This window comes from Schistocerca cancellata, chromosome 6, assembly GCF_023864275.1.
Source record: "Schistocerca cancellata isolate TAMUIC-IGC-003103 chromosome 6, iqSchCanc2.1, whole genome shotgun sequence".
Lineage (NCBI taxonomy): Eukaryota > Metazoa > Arthropoda > Insecta > Orthoptera > Acrididae > Schistocerca > Schistocerca cancellata.
Window position 1 is genome coordinate 368,986,535 of NC_064631.1, and position 18,261 is coordinate 369,004,795.

General features: G+C 37.3%; 1 protein-coding gene across 1 annotated transcript in view; it reads right to left on the minus strand.

The window, feature by feature from the left end:
- The window catches only part of LOC126190935 (ral guanine nucleotide dissociation stimulator-like 1), a 393,843-nt gene that overhangs the window by 30,335 nt on the left and 345,247 nt on the right, over positions 1-18,261 (minus strand). The window contains exons 8-10 of the mRNA XM_049931579.1: positions 10,419-10,529; positions 7,545-7,709; positions 900-1,040 (exon numbers count right to left, since the gene is read on the minus strand). Of these exons, the coding sequence (XP_049787536.1) occupies positions 900-1,040; positions 7,545-7,709; positions 10,419-10,529 (417 nt within the window). The remainder of the gene's footprint in view (positions 1-899; positions 1,041-7,544; positions 7,710-10,418; positions 10,530-18,261) is intronic.

The following is an 18,261-nucleotide window of genomic DNA, read 5'->3' on the forward strand; positions in this document are numbered from 1 at the left end:
TGAGATTGCCTAGTCATTTAGATTTGATTGCTTGGTGAAAGGTGTAATTGCTAGCCTTTTGTGAAATATAAACCCAAATGGAATCAAAACTGGTCATCACACAGATGTGGCTTAACAGAAATAACTGTGCCAATAAAACACATTTAAATCCAGTATTGAATTGTGAGGTCACCATCTAAGTTACTTTCGGGTTATGAGAGTTTAATTCCACATTTGCCACTTTGGAATTTTAGTCCACAATCAGGTTAGTACACTTATATCTTGTATGGAAATAATATTTTCATGTACATACCAGTTAATAAATTTACATAAAAAGCAATAATGTTTTATGATTCGGAAACATCATTTTTTTATGTGTACGCAGTTTTTTATTAGAAACATGACATGCATTGTTTCTGGATAGACCAATTTTTGTGATGCCTATATTTGTATCAAACTTTGAGATTACCTATCATCACTTAATTAACATCAGGTTAGGCAGTTGAGCTCATACTGTTGTCATCTATTGTAATGCCCATGTACATGTCTGAATTTCATGTGTGTGTGTCAAACAGCCCAGGAATAGCAAGACACTGATCCAACACTTGAGTGGAGAGGTTGTAGAAAACATTGGAAACACTATGCACCTATTGATTGGTACATACTATGAGTTCATAGAACAGAAACAGATTAGTACTCAGCAGCTTTCAAGCTTCGATGACTCTCGTGCTATGCAATGATGAAGTCCTCTACAGTGCCCTTCACTTTTATCAAAGCTTTTGGGAATTATCTAGAACTTAAATCCTAGAATCTGTGTGTCACTGTTTTCTGTCCTATTCATCACATGATGAATTAATGTACAGTTCATGTTCACTTGTCATAACTTTCTATTTAATAGCATTTATGTTATTAAAGCTCACCTGGGCTAATACTTCAAATTCCTTTCTTCTTTTGTCAAAATTTATAAGACCATCAGCAACCGTGTCTGGTATAGCTGTATCTATCATTGTGAGATCAGTCAAAAATGTGCCAAGATATGGAATTGTCCCATGGCTTATACTCTGAAAGAGGAAGTAGACAAGTTTGTAGATGTAACACCACATAAAGATAATACAACTTTTCCAATTTTGTCCTAAAAACACATTAAACTGTAAACTACTAGGCACTCAATCATTTTCTTTCATACAACTTCAAATACATATCTCCAGATAGCAAACATTTTTTGTTTATAGATTGGTGGTAAATCCAGGATAGAATACAATTACATGTGTGGCAGTAGATCATGATCACATTTGTATATACAGAGTGTGCTATTACAGTAGTATGTTTTATCAGAGAGGAATGTACATAAATGCTGCAAGGTATGTCTGTAAGAAACATTCACTTTGATATTAAGCACATCCACATTTACAGATTGTTATTATGTGCAATTCCTGATTACCTCTCAACTGGTTCTGGGAAAAACTGGTGTCTTTTAGTGTCTTTTCATCATATATTATACAAGTTGTTATTCTACAGGAATAAATATTCTTCAGTTACTTGCACACATTGATCAGTAATTCTGCAATATATTTTTTTCCTCGCTTTTACTGGTTTTATTATTGACTACTGCTCTTCATTATCACATTGTGCACTATCACATTAGTACAGCCTTTTGTGAACACTTAATTATTTGTGGCATGCTAGATCGGTTTATTTTATCTTTCTTAGTGCTCTGCTTTATGCTGTTGTGACAGGTAGCCTTATTATGCATTTGTGTGGCTTGTATGCACTGAATTTTGTATGGTGTGATTCCCAAAGTAGCAATTTTCCTAATATTAAATGCAACTAATGAGAAAACTTTTTTTCAAATATAAAATAGAAATGTTTTAGTACTCTGTCTTTGATTGTATATAGTGTTGCTTTATTCATCCCCCCCCCCCCCCTTGTACATCAGAAAATACTTCTGTTGGAATAGAATTTAAATCATCTGGTGGTTCAGGAACCGGCATATCTACACCATGCCCTACTGGTCAGGTGGCGGACAGAAGGTTAGGGTAGCTTAGTACCTTCTTGTTTTTCGAATTATGACCAGTAATATCAACACTGCGAAAGTAGAAATCATTGGAATAATTTCTTGGCTGCCTCCATATCATACAAACAGCAAATCTAAAGGCTTTTTTCTCCTTTTTGGACAATTTTCTTAGATCTTCAACACACGCATAACATACCTTATGCAGCGTCCAAGATTTATCTTGATCACCAAGTTTAGATCCAAAGTATGATAGATAAATCTTTTTCACAAAGTCTGTAATGTTTCTTTGGTGTTTTTTAATCACAAATTCGCCACAAATATAACAAAAACTGTCAGCAGAATTTTTACAACCATGATTAGACATTGCACTGAGCACATGTACAGGAAACGGAAAAGTGAGGATAGGTTGACAGTAAACAAAGCACCATCTGTTAACACAAAATATAGAATCGACCTCCTTTTGCCAGCAAATGTTTTTCAGCAAAGCTACCAACATCATCTACATTCATTACATCTCCTTTCTGAATTATTGTAACTATATAATAGCTGTTAAATTCTTTTAAAAGTCGCTTAATTTAATAAATTTAACTATAAAATGTGAAGAAATGGTGGTTGATACAGTTTTTTAAGTATCATATTTGGATTTCCCACCCTAAAAAGCATAATAATAAGGTATTTTCAGCAAAAAAGTTTTTCCATCATTGGCCTGTGTTGTTGACAATTATTATTTTGTGCATCTATCATTGAAAGTTTTATAATTACTGTTATTTTTACTGTGGATCATAGAGGGCATTTCCTACAGCTCAAGTGCTGGGGTCAATGTCAAAAAATGCATCAAGAAGTGACGGGATTTCTTTTAGGGTTTTACTGATGTCCAGTAACCATCATAAGATTTAATGTGTGATATCACACCCACTGTGTAGCGTATATTTACAAAGTCTGTGATGCAGTTGTCAATTGTTCTGAACAGGCAGCATTGTGATGATGGTTGCTATGAAGTTAACAAATCCACCGATAAGACTATGCTGAAAAGAGCAGATAAGCAGTTGTTAGCATCCTACTTATACAATGAACAGATTTCACTTATAGTCTAATCAAAATTACTTTGCAGCTGACATCTGTCAGTTGCCACTACAGTGTTGCCACATTGGCTGCCGTCTATTGCTCAGTTATAGGCAATACACAAATACGGTGGGTCCCTTCACAAAATAATGCTGTTAATGTGTAAAGCAGAACAACTTTGGATGTAGCCCCTATGAGATACGATGAAAATGCAAGATGCTCTGTCAACAGTAAATTTTAAGTACCCAATGGCTGAACTGCAGCATATGATGCATTTTGTAGCCCTGAATTTCAGCTCATGTTCTGACCTAACCACATCCTTGTTATGTGCAATGTATCCAAGAAAATGGCGATGAACAATCTGTGGCAGAACTAAGGTCATGATCACTTTCTTCACAGTGATTAAAGATAACCTCTATGAGCAAATGCAAGAAAGAAAAAAAATTCAGTTTCAACACTAGAGGCCAACTGTAATTTCTTGCATCATTGGTTACCTGAGACTGACCTCACATTGGCTACACAAGTGGCTGTGTTACCAACCAATGAGCAATTCTAATTGCACTTGGTAGGTGATTATAGGCAACACAGGCAGAGTCCAAATGAAAAAAAGAATGATAGGATGAAAAAATAAGAGCAAGTAAAAAAAGACAGTATAATGATGAAAATGATGCTGCAAAGTATTCAAAATTAAAAATACATTTAAACTAATTAATTGAATAAAAATAATAAAAAATCACTGTACCTGGTGAGATCTGAACTAACGATCTTCTACATGGTAGGTTTATGTACTAACGACTGTCCTCCGCATTATGGTGATATATTTATCACTCTGATGGCCCAGTTACAATGACGATTTGTAGCCTTCAAGAATTTGGCTTCATGCAATGCTATGCAAAGCTTATCTAATGTGCTTATAACAACTGTATATGTGATGCTGAATGCCATCTTTTGCGAAAGGATCTAGAAGTGGTTGGTTAGTGCTGTGTATAAAACGTGTGTATGTTGTGGCAGTATGGCAACAGCGAATGATTCAGGCATGATGAAAACCACACTGATTGGAGGAAACCAGTTCCAACCCTTGAAGTGTCAACTATCAAGTAATTTTAATTGGACTATAGTTCCAATATGATGGATGTAGAGGAATTATAGGTAATGTTTAAACTGATTGTAAATTGTACTTTGAAGTAGTATGTGGCAAGCAAGGGGATTAAGGATGTAAAGATCCACTGTGGTTTAATATCAAAATTTGAAATACTGAGGAAGCTGAGATTGTAGCACTCTTGGTTTAAAAGTAAATGTGGAAATATTGGAAATATTGACAGGCGGAAATTATTAAAAATTCCTACACCTAAAAAACCTGAAAAAATTTTGGATAAATAAAAGGATAGCTGAAGTTCTAAATTTTCCGTTCAAGAAATTTTCCATATACATACTGTTGTTTGATGAGATTTGAAACTGTGATCTTCTATGTGAACAGATTCCCATAAAAGTCACAGATTCCTATAATGGTCGCACAGATTCCTGTATGGAAGACATCGTAATGGGTGCAGAGAAGCAACAGAAAGATTTGAAAACAAATAAGTCACCAAGTCTGGATGGAGTCCAAATTCAGTTTTACAGGGAGTACTCTGCTGCACTGGCCTCTTACTTAGCTCGCATTCATCACAAATCTTTCGCCCAGCAAAAAGTGCCAAGCAACTGAGGAAAAGTGCAGGTGACTCTTCAATATAAGAAGGGTAAAAGAAAGGACCCACAAAATTACAGACCAATGTCAGTTTGCAGCAGAATTCTTATACATATTCTAAGTCTGAATATAATAAATTTCTTCTTTCCACAAATCTGAACAGATTTAAAAAGCATAACTCAGACAGAACTCAGGTTGCCCTTTTCTTGCACAGTATCCTGCAAACCATGGATGAAGGGCAACAGTAAGATTCCTTATTCACATATTTCTGGAAATCATTTGATGTGGTGCCCCACATACATAACAGGTTCCCAAATATTAGAGTGGCTGAAATACTTCTTAAGAAATAGAAACCAGTAAATTGTTCCTCAGAGACAAGGGTACTGAGAAGAGTGGACCAAGGAAGTGTGACAGGAGTGGACCAAGGAAGTGTGACAGGACTGTTCTTATTCTCTATACATAAAGTTATCCGATTGATGAGCAGCCACCTGTTTGCTGATGACACTGCAGTATATGGCAAAGTAACATTGTTGAGTGATTATAGGATATGCATTGACTTCAACAGAATTTTTATTTGGTGTGATGAATGACAGCTTTCTCTTAATGTAGAAAAATGTAAGTTAATGCAGATGACTGGGAAAAACAATCCTATTACGCTCAAATAAGTGGTTCAGTGGGATGTACCCTCTGCCATGCACCTCATGGTGATTTGCGGAGTGTAGCTGTAGTTGTGTATAAACATAGCATTGCAAATCTATGAAATATACGAAATGAAATGAGCACGTAAGGATAGTAGTAGGGAACTTCAATTTATTGGGAGAATTTTAGGAAAGTGTAGCTCTTCTATAAAGGACTTGTGGATCCATTCTGAGTACTGCTTGAGTGTTTGGTATCCTCACCAGATTGGATTAAAGCAAAGTATTGAAGCAATTCAGAGGTGTGCTGATGGATTTGTTACCAGTATTTTTGAATGACCTGCAAGTATTACAGAGATACCTTGTGAACCCAAATGAGAAACCTGGATTGAAGACACTGTTCTTCTCACAAAACAGTACTGAGAAAATTTAGAGCACCAAAATCTGCAACTGACAGCAGAATGATCCTGCTCTGCGAACATATGTTTTGCTTAAGGACTGTTAAGGCAATGTAAGAGAAATTAAGACTCATGGAGGCATATAGACCTTCCCTTTTCCCTCAATCAATTTGCAAGTTCGATGGAAAGGGAATGACTAGAAGTGGTACAAGGTACCCTCCACCATGCACTACAGAGTGGCTTGCTGAGTATGTATGTAGATCTTCATATCACTCAGACTTGTGCATACCATGCTGTTACTAATTAGAGGCAGGTGGTTCTATGGAGTGGTGATCATGGTTCAACATGTGGAATTCCGAATGTTTAGTCTGGTCTAGGTGGATGCTCAATGAATAATATTTACATGAGCTTTGCATATTTTGGGAACAGTTTTCAGTTGGACATTTTCTGTATTGGCAGAGTATGTCCTTGTCTCTGCAACTACAACAATTACAATGGGCTTCAAAGAAAAATGAATGTGTATGCTAGAGTGGCTTTTTGAAGTCTCTGGAATATATTTGGTGTCTGTTAGAATAGTGGCTACTAATTTGCAGTCATAAAACCCACAGCAGTATGAGAGAATTTGAGGGATCCACCACTCTCATTTTGAGTCTATAAGAACTAGTTTGTTGAGCAAATATATTCAAATGTTTGTTTCTGCTAACACCAGCTGATGGTCAATATAGCTTTTAATATTGGGCAATGCGTTGGCCCTATTCTTTTATATCAAAAGAAATATCATGTGTTTTGACCATTGTGTCCATGGTACATTGATTCAATAAAATGAAATAAATTTTCTGAAAAAGACATTTGACAAAATTCTGTGTTTAATAACATTTTATTAAAACTGTTTTTATTCAGTTTATCCTGAACTGACACACAAAGTGTCAAACAAGAAATATTCTACAAGGGTTTACCTTCCACTTGAGCCCCAACAAATGAGTTTATTACTAGAGAACTGAAAATATTGCCATTTAAATGCAGAAATAGAGTTTTAACTTTTATGGTCACTAGACTGGGAAAGGTTAGCTAACATGTTGATTCATCTCTGAATTAGTCCTTTGCTCACGAAAGGACATGGAAAAATGGTAACTCATTGACTTCTTTTCCTCCTGAAAATTATCCTGTTTGCTCTAGTTAATTGTTTGACACTTGTGTATTTTTAACTTTGTGGTTGGTTGCCCTTCTTGCAGCCACAGCCAGCAGTTAACTCTTACAGGATGACAGTCATGTGTGCCACCTGCCTCTAAATCATGTAAGTTAATTTTGTGTGTTCCATTATATCTCTGTAGAACAGAGACTTGTCTCCAGGTTGAGAAAGATATAGCTTGTGAGAAGGCAACTGTCAGAGTGGATAGCTGTAATTTACATGGACCCAAGCCCACTCATCCTACCCAGGAGTGAGCTGGTCAACTTGGTTGCAGAATTAGAGACAGAGGTCTGAGGAATAAACTTACAGATAGTGGTCTTTTTTATGACTCAGATGTTTTGCAGATTGACCTTAACTCTAAAACTTTTTGTCAGAGCTGAAAGTCAAGAATAGTGTTTCTAATCACGAGTAATATAAAAAAACAAAACCAGTGCAAACACCGAGTGTGGACAGGTATTTGTATGTGTATCTCTATACTTATTAATGCATATGTGAACTACTGTATTACCATGAAATCTTTTGGATTCAAATGCTAGACTATAATTCACCATTAGTAAGATGATGTAATACTGCTGAAACATACTCCACTATTATTATGCTGCCGCTGGATTACTTTTTGTAACTGCCTGTCATTTTCACCAACTGTGTCAGCAAATTTTGCTGTTCCTTCTCGCATAAGTAGTTCACGCTGAGCCCACTGATTATTATCCTCACTAAATATCCTGGCTAGTTCTTCAAACAGTTCCACCTGCAAGAAACAAACCAAAAAATTTCAAGTATGACATTAAATTTAGAAGCTCACTGAGTCAGACAGTAAAAATGTCAATAAAATTTGTGAAGATGGTGCTGTATAGCTACTAAGTACTTAAGGAATGTCTTAGTTCACTACCAAGGGCTGCATACATAATTATTCATTATATTCGGTTTCAGTCCTTAGATCAACATTAGGAAGCTTAAAGACATTTTAAACAGCTTACATGGTGATATAAAACTTAAGGCACCAAAAAGCATAAAATTCATCATAAAGTAAGTGTTACCTGCTAAATAGTAAAATATGTTACATTGTCGATAATTAAATGTACCAAACTCATTTTTCCTTTGTTCTGCATATACAGTCAGGCAAAACTCCTTGCCTCATTAAATTGTTCCATTAACTCAGCTGAAGCATTTGATTGCTTCGGTGTTGACAATAATAGCTTTTCATTGTATGTCATAATATGAGGGCTGTTCAATAAAGGATGTTCACAACACTTTCTTGACAACATACCTTTACACATCCTCATAATTTTGATGGTCCTTCTCAAAGTAGTCTCCCATGAGTGCAATGCACTTGTCCCAGAATTTCTGCCAATCTTCAAATACACGCTGGATATCATTTTTTGAGAGGTCCTTCAAAATCACCTCCACAGCCTTCACCACTGTGATTGATAATGCCTCCCTTGAAGGCGTTTCTTCATGTTAGGGAATAGAAAAAAGTCACATGGGGCTAAATCCAGACTATAGGGAGGGTGAGGGATGCACTTCATGTTGATTTTTTTAAGATATTCAGCAGCAACATTGGCAATATGCAGCCACACATTATCGTGGTGCAGCATCCAGCTGATAAACCATTCCATGAATATCAAAGAATGAGATGACCACAACTTTCCCAGCAGAAGTAACCACTTTTGCTTTTCTGGGGGTTGGTAATGAAGGGGATTTCCACATAAAGCTTTGCTGTTTGCTCTCAGGATCAAAATGGTTTCATCAGCAGTGATTATATTTGAAAGGAACTCTGGATCTTCCCCTAACATCAATCTTAACTACATGCAGACCTGCATGCAAATGTCCTTTTTGTTCAGGAATCAACAGCCTTGGAACCCATAGTGCACAAACACACGTCACATGTAATTTTTCTGTCACCAGCATGTGGGTGACAATGAAATGTTCAGTATTTCAGAAAGTGATATTAAGGTAATTTGTCGATCCTCTCTCACAATAACAGCAGCAGTGTTGATGTTTTCTTCCATAAGAGCAGTCAGTAACTGGAGTACTGGGTCCACCTTCCTTTGAAATTGATTGTCTGTCCGCAGCTCGTGGTCGTGCGGTAGCGTTCTCGCTTCCCACGCCCGGGTTCCCAGGTTCGATTCCCGGCGGGGTCAGGGATTTTCTCTGCCTCGTGATGACTGGGTGTCGTGTGTTGTCCTTAGGTTGGTTAGGTTTAAGTAGTTCTAAGTTCTAGGGGACTGATGACCATAGATGTTAAGTCCCATAGTGCTCAGAGCCATTTTTTTGAAATTGATTGTCTCCCCTCTTTAAACATTTTGAACCACCTTTAAGCTGTGCTGTAGGGAAGAATAGACTCTCATAGGTCTCCTGTAACACTGTATAGGCCTCAGCTGAAGATTTGTTCAGACAAAAGCAGAATTTCAAAGCCGCATATTGTTCCTCGCATGTTACCTTCATTGCAGCAGTAGGCAATACTGAACATGTCTGACATTGCGTGCCTCACACAGGTGGGGACCAGGAGTCCCAACAATGAAACTACTATGGTGTGTTTGTTGCACATTAAGCTAACAGAATATCATGAGATTAAACTTTAGCACGAAAAATTATGATCATTCTTTACTGAACAGCCCTCATATGTTAACATCTACACTTTCGAGAGGACCTTTGTTTTCACACTTCAGTATTATCTCAGCACACCGGGATCCAGTACAAAACAAAATATTCTCAAATGAAAACCAGTGACACAGTTATTCATTAGCACCTGCCTACAAGTTTTTTTGTATGAAAGCAATGAACTCATCTGTTACAAACAATCCACAGGATTCTCAATCTACATGGTGCTTTCAGTTCTATGTCAGATCTTCTGAAACCTTTGGACTTTATTTCATATTTTGATCACCCACAGTAGTAGAGTCACTCTGTAGATTTTGAGAAAAGTGAAAAGTATAGCAAATAGCTGGTTTTCCCAGTGAAAAGTATAGCAAATAGCTGGTTTTCCTAAGACTTAGCCTCACATTTTATCAAATTATTAACACACACACACACACACACACACACACACACACACACACACACGAAAAAAAAACACTGTGTGCCAAACAATCTAGATCCTTGGAAGCATCTTTGAGAAACTTTTGGAAAAAAAGTGTAACTCTGTTACAGACATTTCATTGATTTGTTTTACATGGTGCATTCCTATATATATCAATGGGCTACTAATATGAGAAGATATGATAACTGTAAGTCTGGGAAAAACAGTTACTTGAATTACTTTTACAATACCTTCAGAATTACCCTTCTTATATGTGTTTTAGCTCACCTAATTTTCCTTCAGTATCTTTCTTGAGAGCTGTAATAGTCAGTGTTTGTTGTAAACTAATCTGATCAATAAGGCACTTTAATTCTTTTACAATAAGGCAGTTACATGATCACATGCTACAACACAAAGTAATAATTAAAGTTACTATACCTTCTCCCTGGGTAGAAGCTGCCATGATTTCTGCAGTCTATACACAGGATTTGACTGTAGCCCAGAAATGATTGCTTTTAATGATGAGAAATTTTTCAGTATTCTTAACTCCTGAAAATAAAGGAAACATTTTTATTCAGAAATTTTGTCACTGATGATAATTCAGCTGGTGTTAATATGAAGACAATGTGTCAGGAACTATAACAAGAAACTGAAAAGAGTGCACATTGATTGAAATTGTAATACTATTGTTAAATTTAATTTTTCTTAGAAAATATTTGAGAAAATGATTATAAGGTACCGTTAAAAAGGTAAAATTGTCCTCAATTTGAGAGGTGGTCAGGTATGGTCCTAATGGAGATGGCATGCCTTTGACTTTCTCCGAACTGACTTACTCGTCCAGTTACAGGGGGACTTACATTTAAACATAGTCTCTTAAGCACAGTAGGATTTCACATTTCTCACATTAATAAATCATTGCCATGGTTGAAAGAGACAATGCAAACTGAGGACCACATACCAGACCTTTGGATTTATAGTCTTACTCTTACTCACAGAATCATCATCACGCACTAAAGTGACTATAAAAGAGTATACAGTCCTAAAAACAAAGAGTACCTCTATTTACTAGATGTAACAGGCATGAGCAAAAACAGCAGATGGCAGAAGTGGGTTTCAGTAGAGTAGTCAGTCATGGCCTCAATTCCAGATAGACACAGCATGACATGACAAGAGGGATGTAAACAATGAAATTTTCAAATCATGTCAAAGGGAACACAGAGCACAGCTGGAAAATTTAAGGTAACCAAAGTTTTAGAAACAAAAAATTGTGCTCCTCAAAAAATAAAGAAAGGTTGAAACTTCCTGGCAGATTAAAACTGTGTGCCGGACCGAGACTTGAAATCCCGGGTTCAAGTCTTGGTCCAGCACACAGTTTTAATTTGACAGGAAGTATCATATCCACACACACTCTGCTGCAGAGTGAAAATGACATTCTAGAGAAAGGCTGTTTCCTGTGACTACAGTATCAACTATTCAAAACTGAAATCAGTCTACTCACATAAAAACATGGATGTAATGGTTTGTGCTGATATGGAATGGAACAATCACATAGACTAAGTAGATTTCAGAGCAGGTGGCAGACAAAGGTTCATTGATTGAATACTGGGAGAATGAAGTAGACTGCTTAAAAACATTGGTGTGTGCCCTATCTTATAAGCATGTGATACCCACACCAACTAGGACCAACAGTTGATTTGAATGTATACAAAGCAGGGCATTACAAATGGTCACAAGTTTGACTCACAGAAATACTGAAAAACCTTACTTAACAGTAAAATGCTTGAAAATAGGCAACAACTATCATGTTAAAGACTAATTACACCGTTTTAAGAACCAGTATTAAGTGAGGAACCTAAGAGTAAATTACAACTCCTATGTTTTTCTCCTGCAGACACCAGGAAAAAAAGATCAGATAAATTACAGTGCATACAGTGCATTTATCAATCATTCTTCTAGCAACCTACATGTGAATGGAATGGGAAGAATTTTAATATGTAGTGCAATGGGAGACACCTCTACCATGCAAAGGTCTGCGAAATGTGAATGTAGATGTAAAGCAGAGTGAAGTTAGATTCATGAAGGGCATAGGGAATTTCAAAAACAGAGAAAAAGGAAAGAAGAAAAGTCTTGCATTATCATGTGATCTATAAGCCACATCTGTCACATCTGTTTGAATTGTATGCCTGTGGAGTATCATCCCAGTTGTGCAGCTGTATTTCTGATTTCCTTTAAAAAAGTCACATTTTGCAGTACCTGATGGAAAATTATTGAGTGAAACAGAAGTGATATCTGACATTCTATGTGGAAATGTTATGAGCCCTCTACTGGTCTTTGTCTACATAAATGATGTAGGTGACAATCTGGACAGCCCTTTTAGACTAACTGCAGATGAGGCTGTCATTTATGTCTAATAAAGTCATCAGAAGATAAAACCAATCAAAAAATAATTTAGACAAGACATCTGTATGGTGCAAAGTGTGGCAGTTGACCATAAATAATTAAAAGTGTGAGGTCATCCACATGAGTGCTAAAAGTAGTGTGTTAAATTTCAGTTATACAATAAATTTCACAATAGTGAAGGTTGCCAATTCAGCTGAAGGCTGCCAGGACTTACAATTATGCCAACTTAAATAGGTACAATCAGATAGATAATATTGAAGGGAGAGTGAACCAGAGATATTGGCAAAGCACTAACAAGTTGCAACAGAGCTACTAAAGAGATGCTAAAGTACTGTTGTGCAGTGTAGGATGCTTACCAGATTGGATTGACAGAGGACATCGAAAAAGTTCAAAGAAGGGCATGTCATTTTGCACTTTCATGAAACGGAGGACAGAGTGTCAAGGATATGATACATGAGTTGGGTTTCAACCTTTGAAACAAAGGTGTTTTTTTTTTTTAATGTGAGATCTTTTCAAAAAATTTCAATAACTAACTATCTCCTCCAAATGCAAAAGTATTCTACTGATGGACATCTATATAGTGAGGAGTGACCATCATGACTCTTATTATGATTAATCAGAGCTCCCATGGAAAGATTTAAATGTTCATTTTTCCTGCATGCTGTTCAAGAGGGGAAATGTTGAGAAATAGTGTGAAAGCTGATTATGGGGATACTGACTGTGACATGGATCACTGGCAAATGAGAAAGAGGACATCTGTGGATGATTCAAAGACTTCAGTGCATTTTGAGCTATGATACATCATAGACAAGCTACTGTATTGCATTTCATAAATAAAATATATGTGCAATTAATCACTGACTCCATTATTGGGACATTCCTTGTCACCCTGTAAGGAATACTTCCATAGTAGTGGCACTGTGTCAACTGTGAAACATATCTTGCAAGTGTTTGTAAGAACTATCTTACTGTACATTAACAATGCAGCTAACTTTTATTGTAAATACAGCTCTACCAGCTCCACAGAACATTGAATCAAATCTGGTACAAGCATATGGAATAGGTTTGCAGGTATGCGAGTGGTTCAACGATTTCTGAAGTACTAGAACCCAGTATGTTGTCCTTAACAGTGAGTGTTCATCAGCGACACGGGTATCATCAGAAGTGCCCCAGAGAAGCCTGAGAGGACAGCTGTTTATTTTCTGTATACATAAATGATCTGGTGGATAGGACGAGCAGCAGTCTGCAGCAGCTTGCTCATGATGCTGTGGCATACAGAAAGGTGTCACGATTGAGTGACTGTAAGAGAACACAAGACAACTTATAAAAATATTTCTAGTTGTTGCGATGAATGGCAGCTACCTCTAAATGTAGAAAAATTAAAGTTAATGCAGATGAGTAGGAGAAACAAACCCACAATGTTAAAATACAGCATCAGCAGTCGTCTGCTTGATACGGTCACGTCATTTACATAGCTGGGTATAACACAGCAAGTGATATGAAGTGGAATGAGCACGTTAAGGATTGTAGTATGGAAAGTAAATGGTTCATTTCAGTTTATTGGGAGAATTTTTAGAAAGTGTGGTTCATTTGTAAAGAAGACCCTCATATAGGACACTAGTGCAACCTATGCTTGAGTACTGCTTGAGTATTTGGGGTCTGCACTGAATCAAACAGAATGAAGATATTGAAGCAATTTGAAGACAGACTGATAGATTTGTTACCAATAAGTTTGGACTAATACATGATTACACAGCAGTCTCCCAACTGCTCTGTAATCATGTACTACAGTAGCTTGAAGCACCATTGCAGACAAACAGTGCCATTCTTGCCCTCTGGTGGAACCACCATGAGTCAAACCCAGTACTATGAAAGATGTTCAGAAGCACAGAAATCCCTGGCCCCAAACACCATCAGAGTAACCCTTACATCTCAAGCATACCTATGGCCTCCAATCACAAGACAGTGCAGATCTGTCTAAATGTTTGCACTGTGTTAAACTTAGAGAAGAAAGCCACATATGTTGAAAGTATATGACCAGCCTTTCAAGTTGATGGCCATGTACTGATAGCGAGATGGACGGGGGCTTGGGTTACTCACATGCCATGCTGGCAGCCACAGCAAGAGATAAGTGGTACCGTGTCCACTGTGGGAACTTATCAGGCTACCTGCCAATATAAGCAGTACCACAATCTCCTCATCCATTTTCCCCATTTTATCAATGTGTTATACATACATCGATTATGTCACTGCCTTGAGAAAGGAACTGTTATCTTAATCAGTGTGCTACCTGGTATACAGTTTATGTTTTTTTGTTACTTTTGCTCCTCTATGTTATGAGTGAGTCTGCTTAAGTATAAATTTTATTCATATTCATTGAAACTACATGATGTGTTCTCTCATTAATTTTCACTTTTTTGTCATCATCACTGTTTCCTCACATTCATTATCAGTAGATCGATTTGTAAATAGGATAATGGTTTTGTATTCAATTCTCTTTACTGAAATGAGACTGAATTGCAAGCCTGATCTTATGTGTGTAGTTCTCATAATATATTTGAAGGCTATGTTACTTTCATTAAAGGGATACTCACCTCTTCAGGATAGTTCTTTTATTATGCAAAATGTATGGATTGTACAAGTCAAAAATAATGCACAGTATTTAGTTTGTTTCAGCAATACTATGAATTGAACAGGATGTCGTATTTTCCATTCTCACTTCCCCCTCTTTTTACCCAGGTGTGTGCATGGCTGATGCAGAGCCATCATATGGCTATTGTCTTCCCCTACTCTTCCAGATCCCTGCTTGCTGTTTCCAAGCAGGCAGCCATTACTTTCCATGATGTCATGAGTGCCCTTCTTCCACTCCGAAGTAGTTATGCTGTGCCATCTGACATCAGAATAAGGTGTGTGTTTTTCATGGCTTACCCAGCTGCCAGTACGCTGCCCTTATGTGATGCCTTTCATGTTCGCATGGCACGCCATTTTCTCGCAACCTACCCATACTGTATCTCAGTTACAATTTAACTATCTGCTCAACTGAAATATACTTTTAACATATGCTGACATCGCATTCTGTTTACCTGCCAGATTTAACATCCGAAATGCATCAGCACAATAGTGGGTCCATTCCACATAACTAAAACCTGTCTGCTACAAACAATCTACTGACTCACAGACCACGAGAATGGGTAAATTAGCTTGTATAGTGATGTTTCACACATCTGTGACTAACATCACCAGAACTACAAGATGACTGTAATGCGGGCTAGTGGCATCTCCTCTCCTCTGGCTCTGCTTCTAATTGGAAAATCATCTGAGTACTGTATGAGAAGGGCTATTATAAGCAATGCTATATCTCACATAAACAGGTTGTCCCCAAGTCACAGCCAACCAGCAACTATCAGGAAGAGAGAGGGCCTGAAGATGAAATGTGTGATCTAAAATCTAGTGTCTGACTGTGACATACAATTATGTATTTGTTCATTACTGTATAATCTGTTAACAGAGATCGAGATCATGCCACAAAGGTGGCAGATGATATAAATGTTGTGTACTGATTCAGTTATTCAATGCCATATACTCCTAGTGCCTATCAATGAATTTTGTGAACTATAAGCTAAGACATTTGGCAAAGTCTGCCTGGATTTTTATGATCCTCGAGACACCCATGTAGGGATACAAACACTTTATATTTGCCTAACTGTATTTTTGTAAGGCTGAAGTAAAGGTCTTTTTGCTTCCATGGTATTAACTATGTACTCCTGGTACACTCAAAATTTGTGTTTTAGTATAATGTCAAATGCAACCCCTGTCTTTTATTTTACATTCTGTATGTATGTGCAATACGTGATCAAAAGCACCCGGACACCTGGCTGAAAACGACTTACAAGTTTGTGGCTCCCTCCATTGGTAATGCTGGAGTTCAATATTGTGTTTCCCACCCATAGCCTTAATGATAGCTTTCACTCTTGCAGGCACACATTCAATCAGGTGCTGGAAGATTTCTTGGGGAATAGCAGACCATTCTTCATGGAGTGCTGCACTGAGGAGAGGTATCATTGATGGTCTGTGATGCCTGGCATGAAGTTGGCATTCCAAAACATCCCAAAAGTGTTCTATAGATTTCACGTCAGGACTCTGTGCAGGCCAGTCCATTACAGGGATGTTATTGTCATGTAACCACTCCGCCACAGGGCGTGCATTATGAATAGGTGCTCGATTGTGTTGAAAGATGCCACAGTGAGAAGGAAAAAGGTGCTTAAAACAACAATGTAGGCCTGTGCTGTGATAGTTCCATGCAAAACAACAAGGGGTGTAGGCCCCCTCCATGAAAAACATGACCACACTATAACACTACCACCTCCAAATGTTACTGTTGGCACTACATATGCTGGCAGATGACGTTCACCGGACATTCGCCTCACCTACACCTTGCCATCAGATCGCCACATTGTGTACCATAATTCATCACTCTACACAATGTTTTTCCAATGTTCAATCGTCCAATGTTTATGCTCCTTACACCAAGCGAGGCGTTGATGGCATTTACCACGTTAGAAGTCTGTTAGTTCTGCAGTGTGCCCCATTCTGCTCTCTCTCACAATGTCTAATGACTACTGAGGTTGCTGACGTGCAGTACATGGCAGTAGGTGGCAGTACAATGCACCTAATATGAAAAGCTTATATTGTCGGGAGTGTCCGGAAACTTTTGATCACATAGTGTGTGTATGTATGTATGTGTTGCCTGAAGATTTTTCCTCGTGAACATAGTGAGACTGCAAACCACAGGTACAGATTAATTATTAGAGAAGCTAAATCAGTCTGTGTGTTACTTTTTTTAATTACATGAAGAGCATGTGAAGATTAAGATGTATTATGTAACATACCAAAAAATTGGTCTTTAACAAACTAGGACTTGGTAATGAAGGATATCCTCTCCTTTCCTATCAATTTCAAAAAATATATATATAAATATTTTTATCTCAACCACTAGGGAAGCAGGACAAATGGTTGTAAAGTGGGTAAAGATAATTTCTCTCTCCCCTTAGATTTAATCATGAGCCATTTTGTCTGCCTGTTACCCAAATTCATGTTTATTAAATCTCAATAGGTATCACTATTTAAGTGTACTAGTACAGTCAGTTTTAATCTCAATTTGTCAACTGACTACCCCACTTCACATAAAGGAGTAGTAGTCATTTGATTTGTATCAATTTGTTAAGGAGCAACTATCCTACTTGAAAAGTAGAAAATAGAATGAAATTGTAGAGTATACTGCCTTCAGCAGTATCTTGATAGTATTTGCAGCGAGTTTAATGCTTTGTTGAGTTACCTGATTATAAATTAGCTAATGCCTGATGATCAACACATCATCTTAAATCTATGTGTAACAATCAGCATAATAACTGTGGAAGTTCTACATTTTCACTGACGACTCCAAGACCGTTATACATAGTTCTTGTGTGTTATAAATGACAAAATATGGATCTACATTTGGTATGACCCCCAATTACAATTGCGCATATTTAAAGGCTACCCACTGCTCCTCTCCTATTTTGTAATGATCTCCAACATAACTTCAGTATCAACAGTAATCCACTTAACTTTTTTCACTGATTTTTTTACTAGAATTTTGATGTAACTTACTTTGAAAAGTTATGCCCTTCTGGATTAAATGAGATGTTAATCATTAATGAGTAGAGCCCCTTCAAAATTATACCCCTTTCATTGAATGATGCAGCCCTTATAGCACCCTCTAATGACCACTGGACAGAGTGTAGAAGATCTGTACCACCAATTCATGATGCACGTGCTACCAAGTGGGCAACACAACATCCATCTTTAGCGCAGTTGCCTCACTTCTACACCCCACTGCACT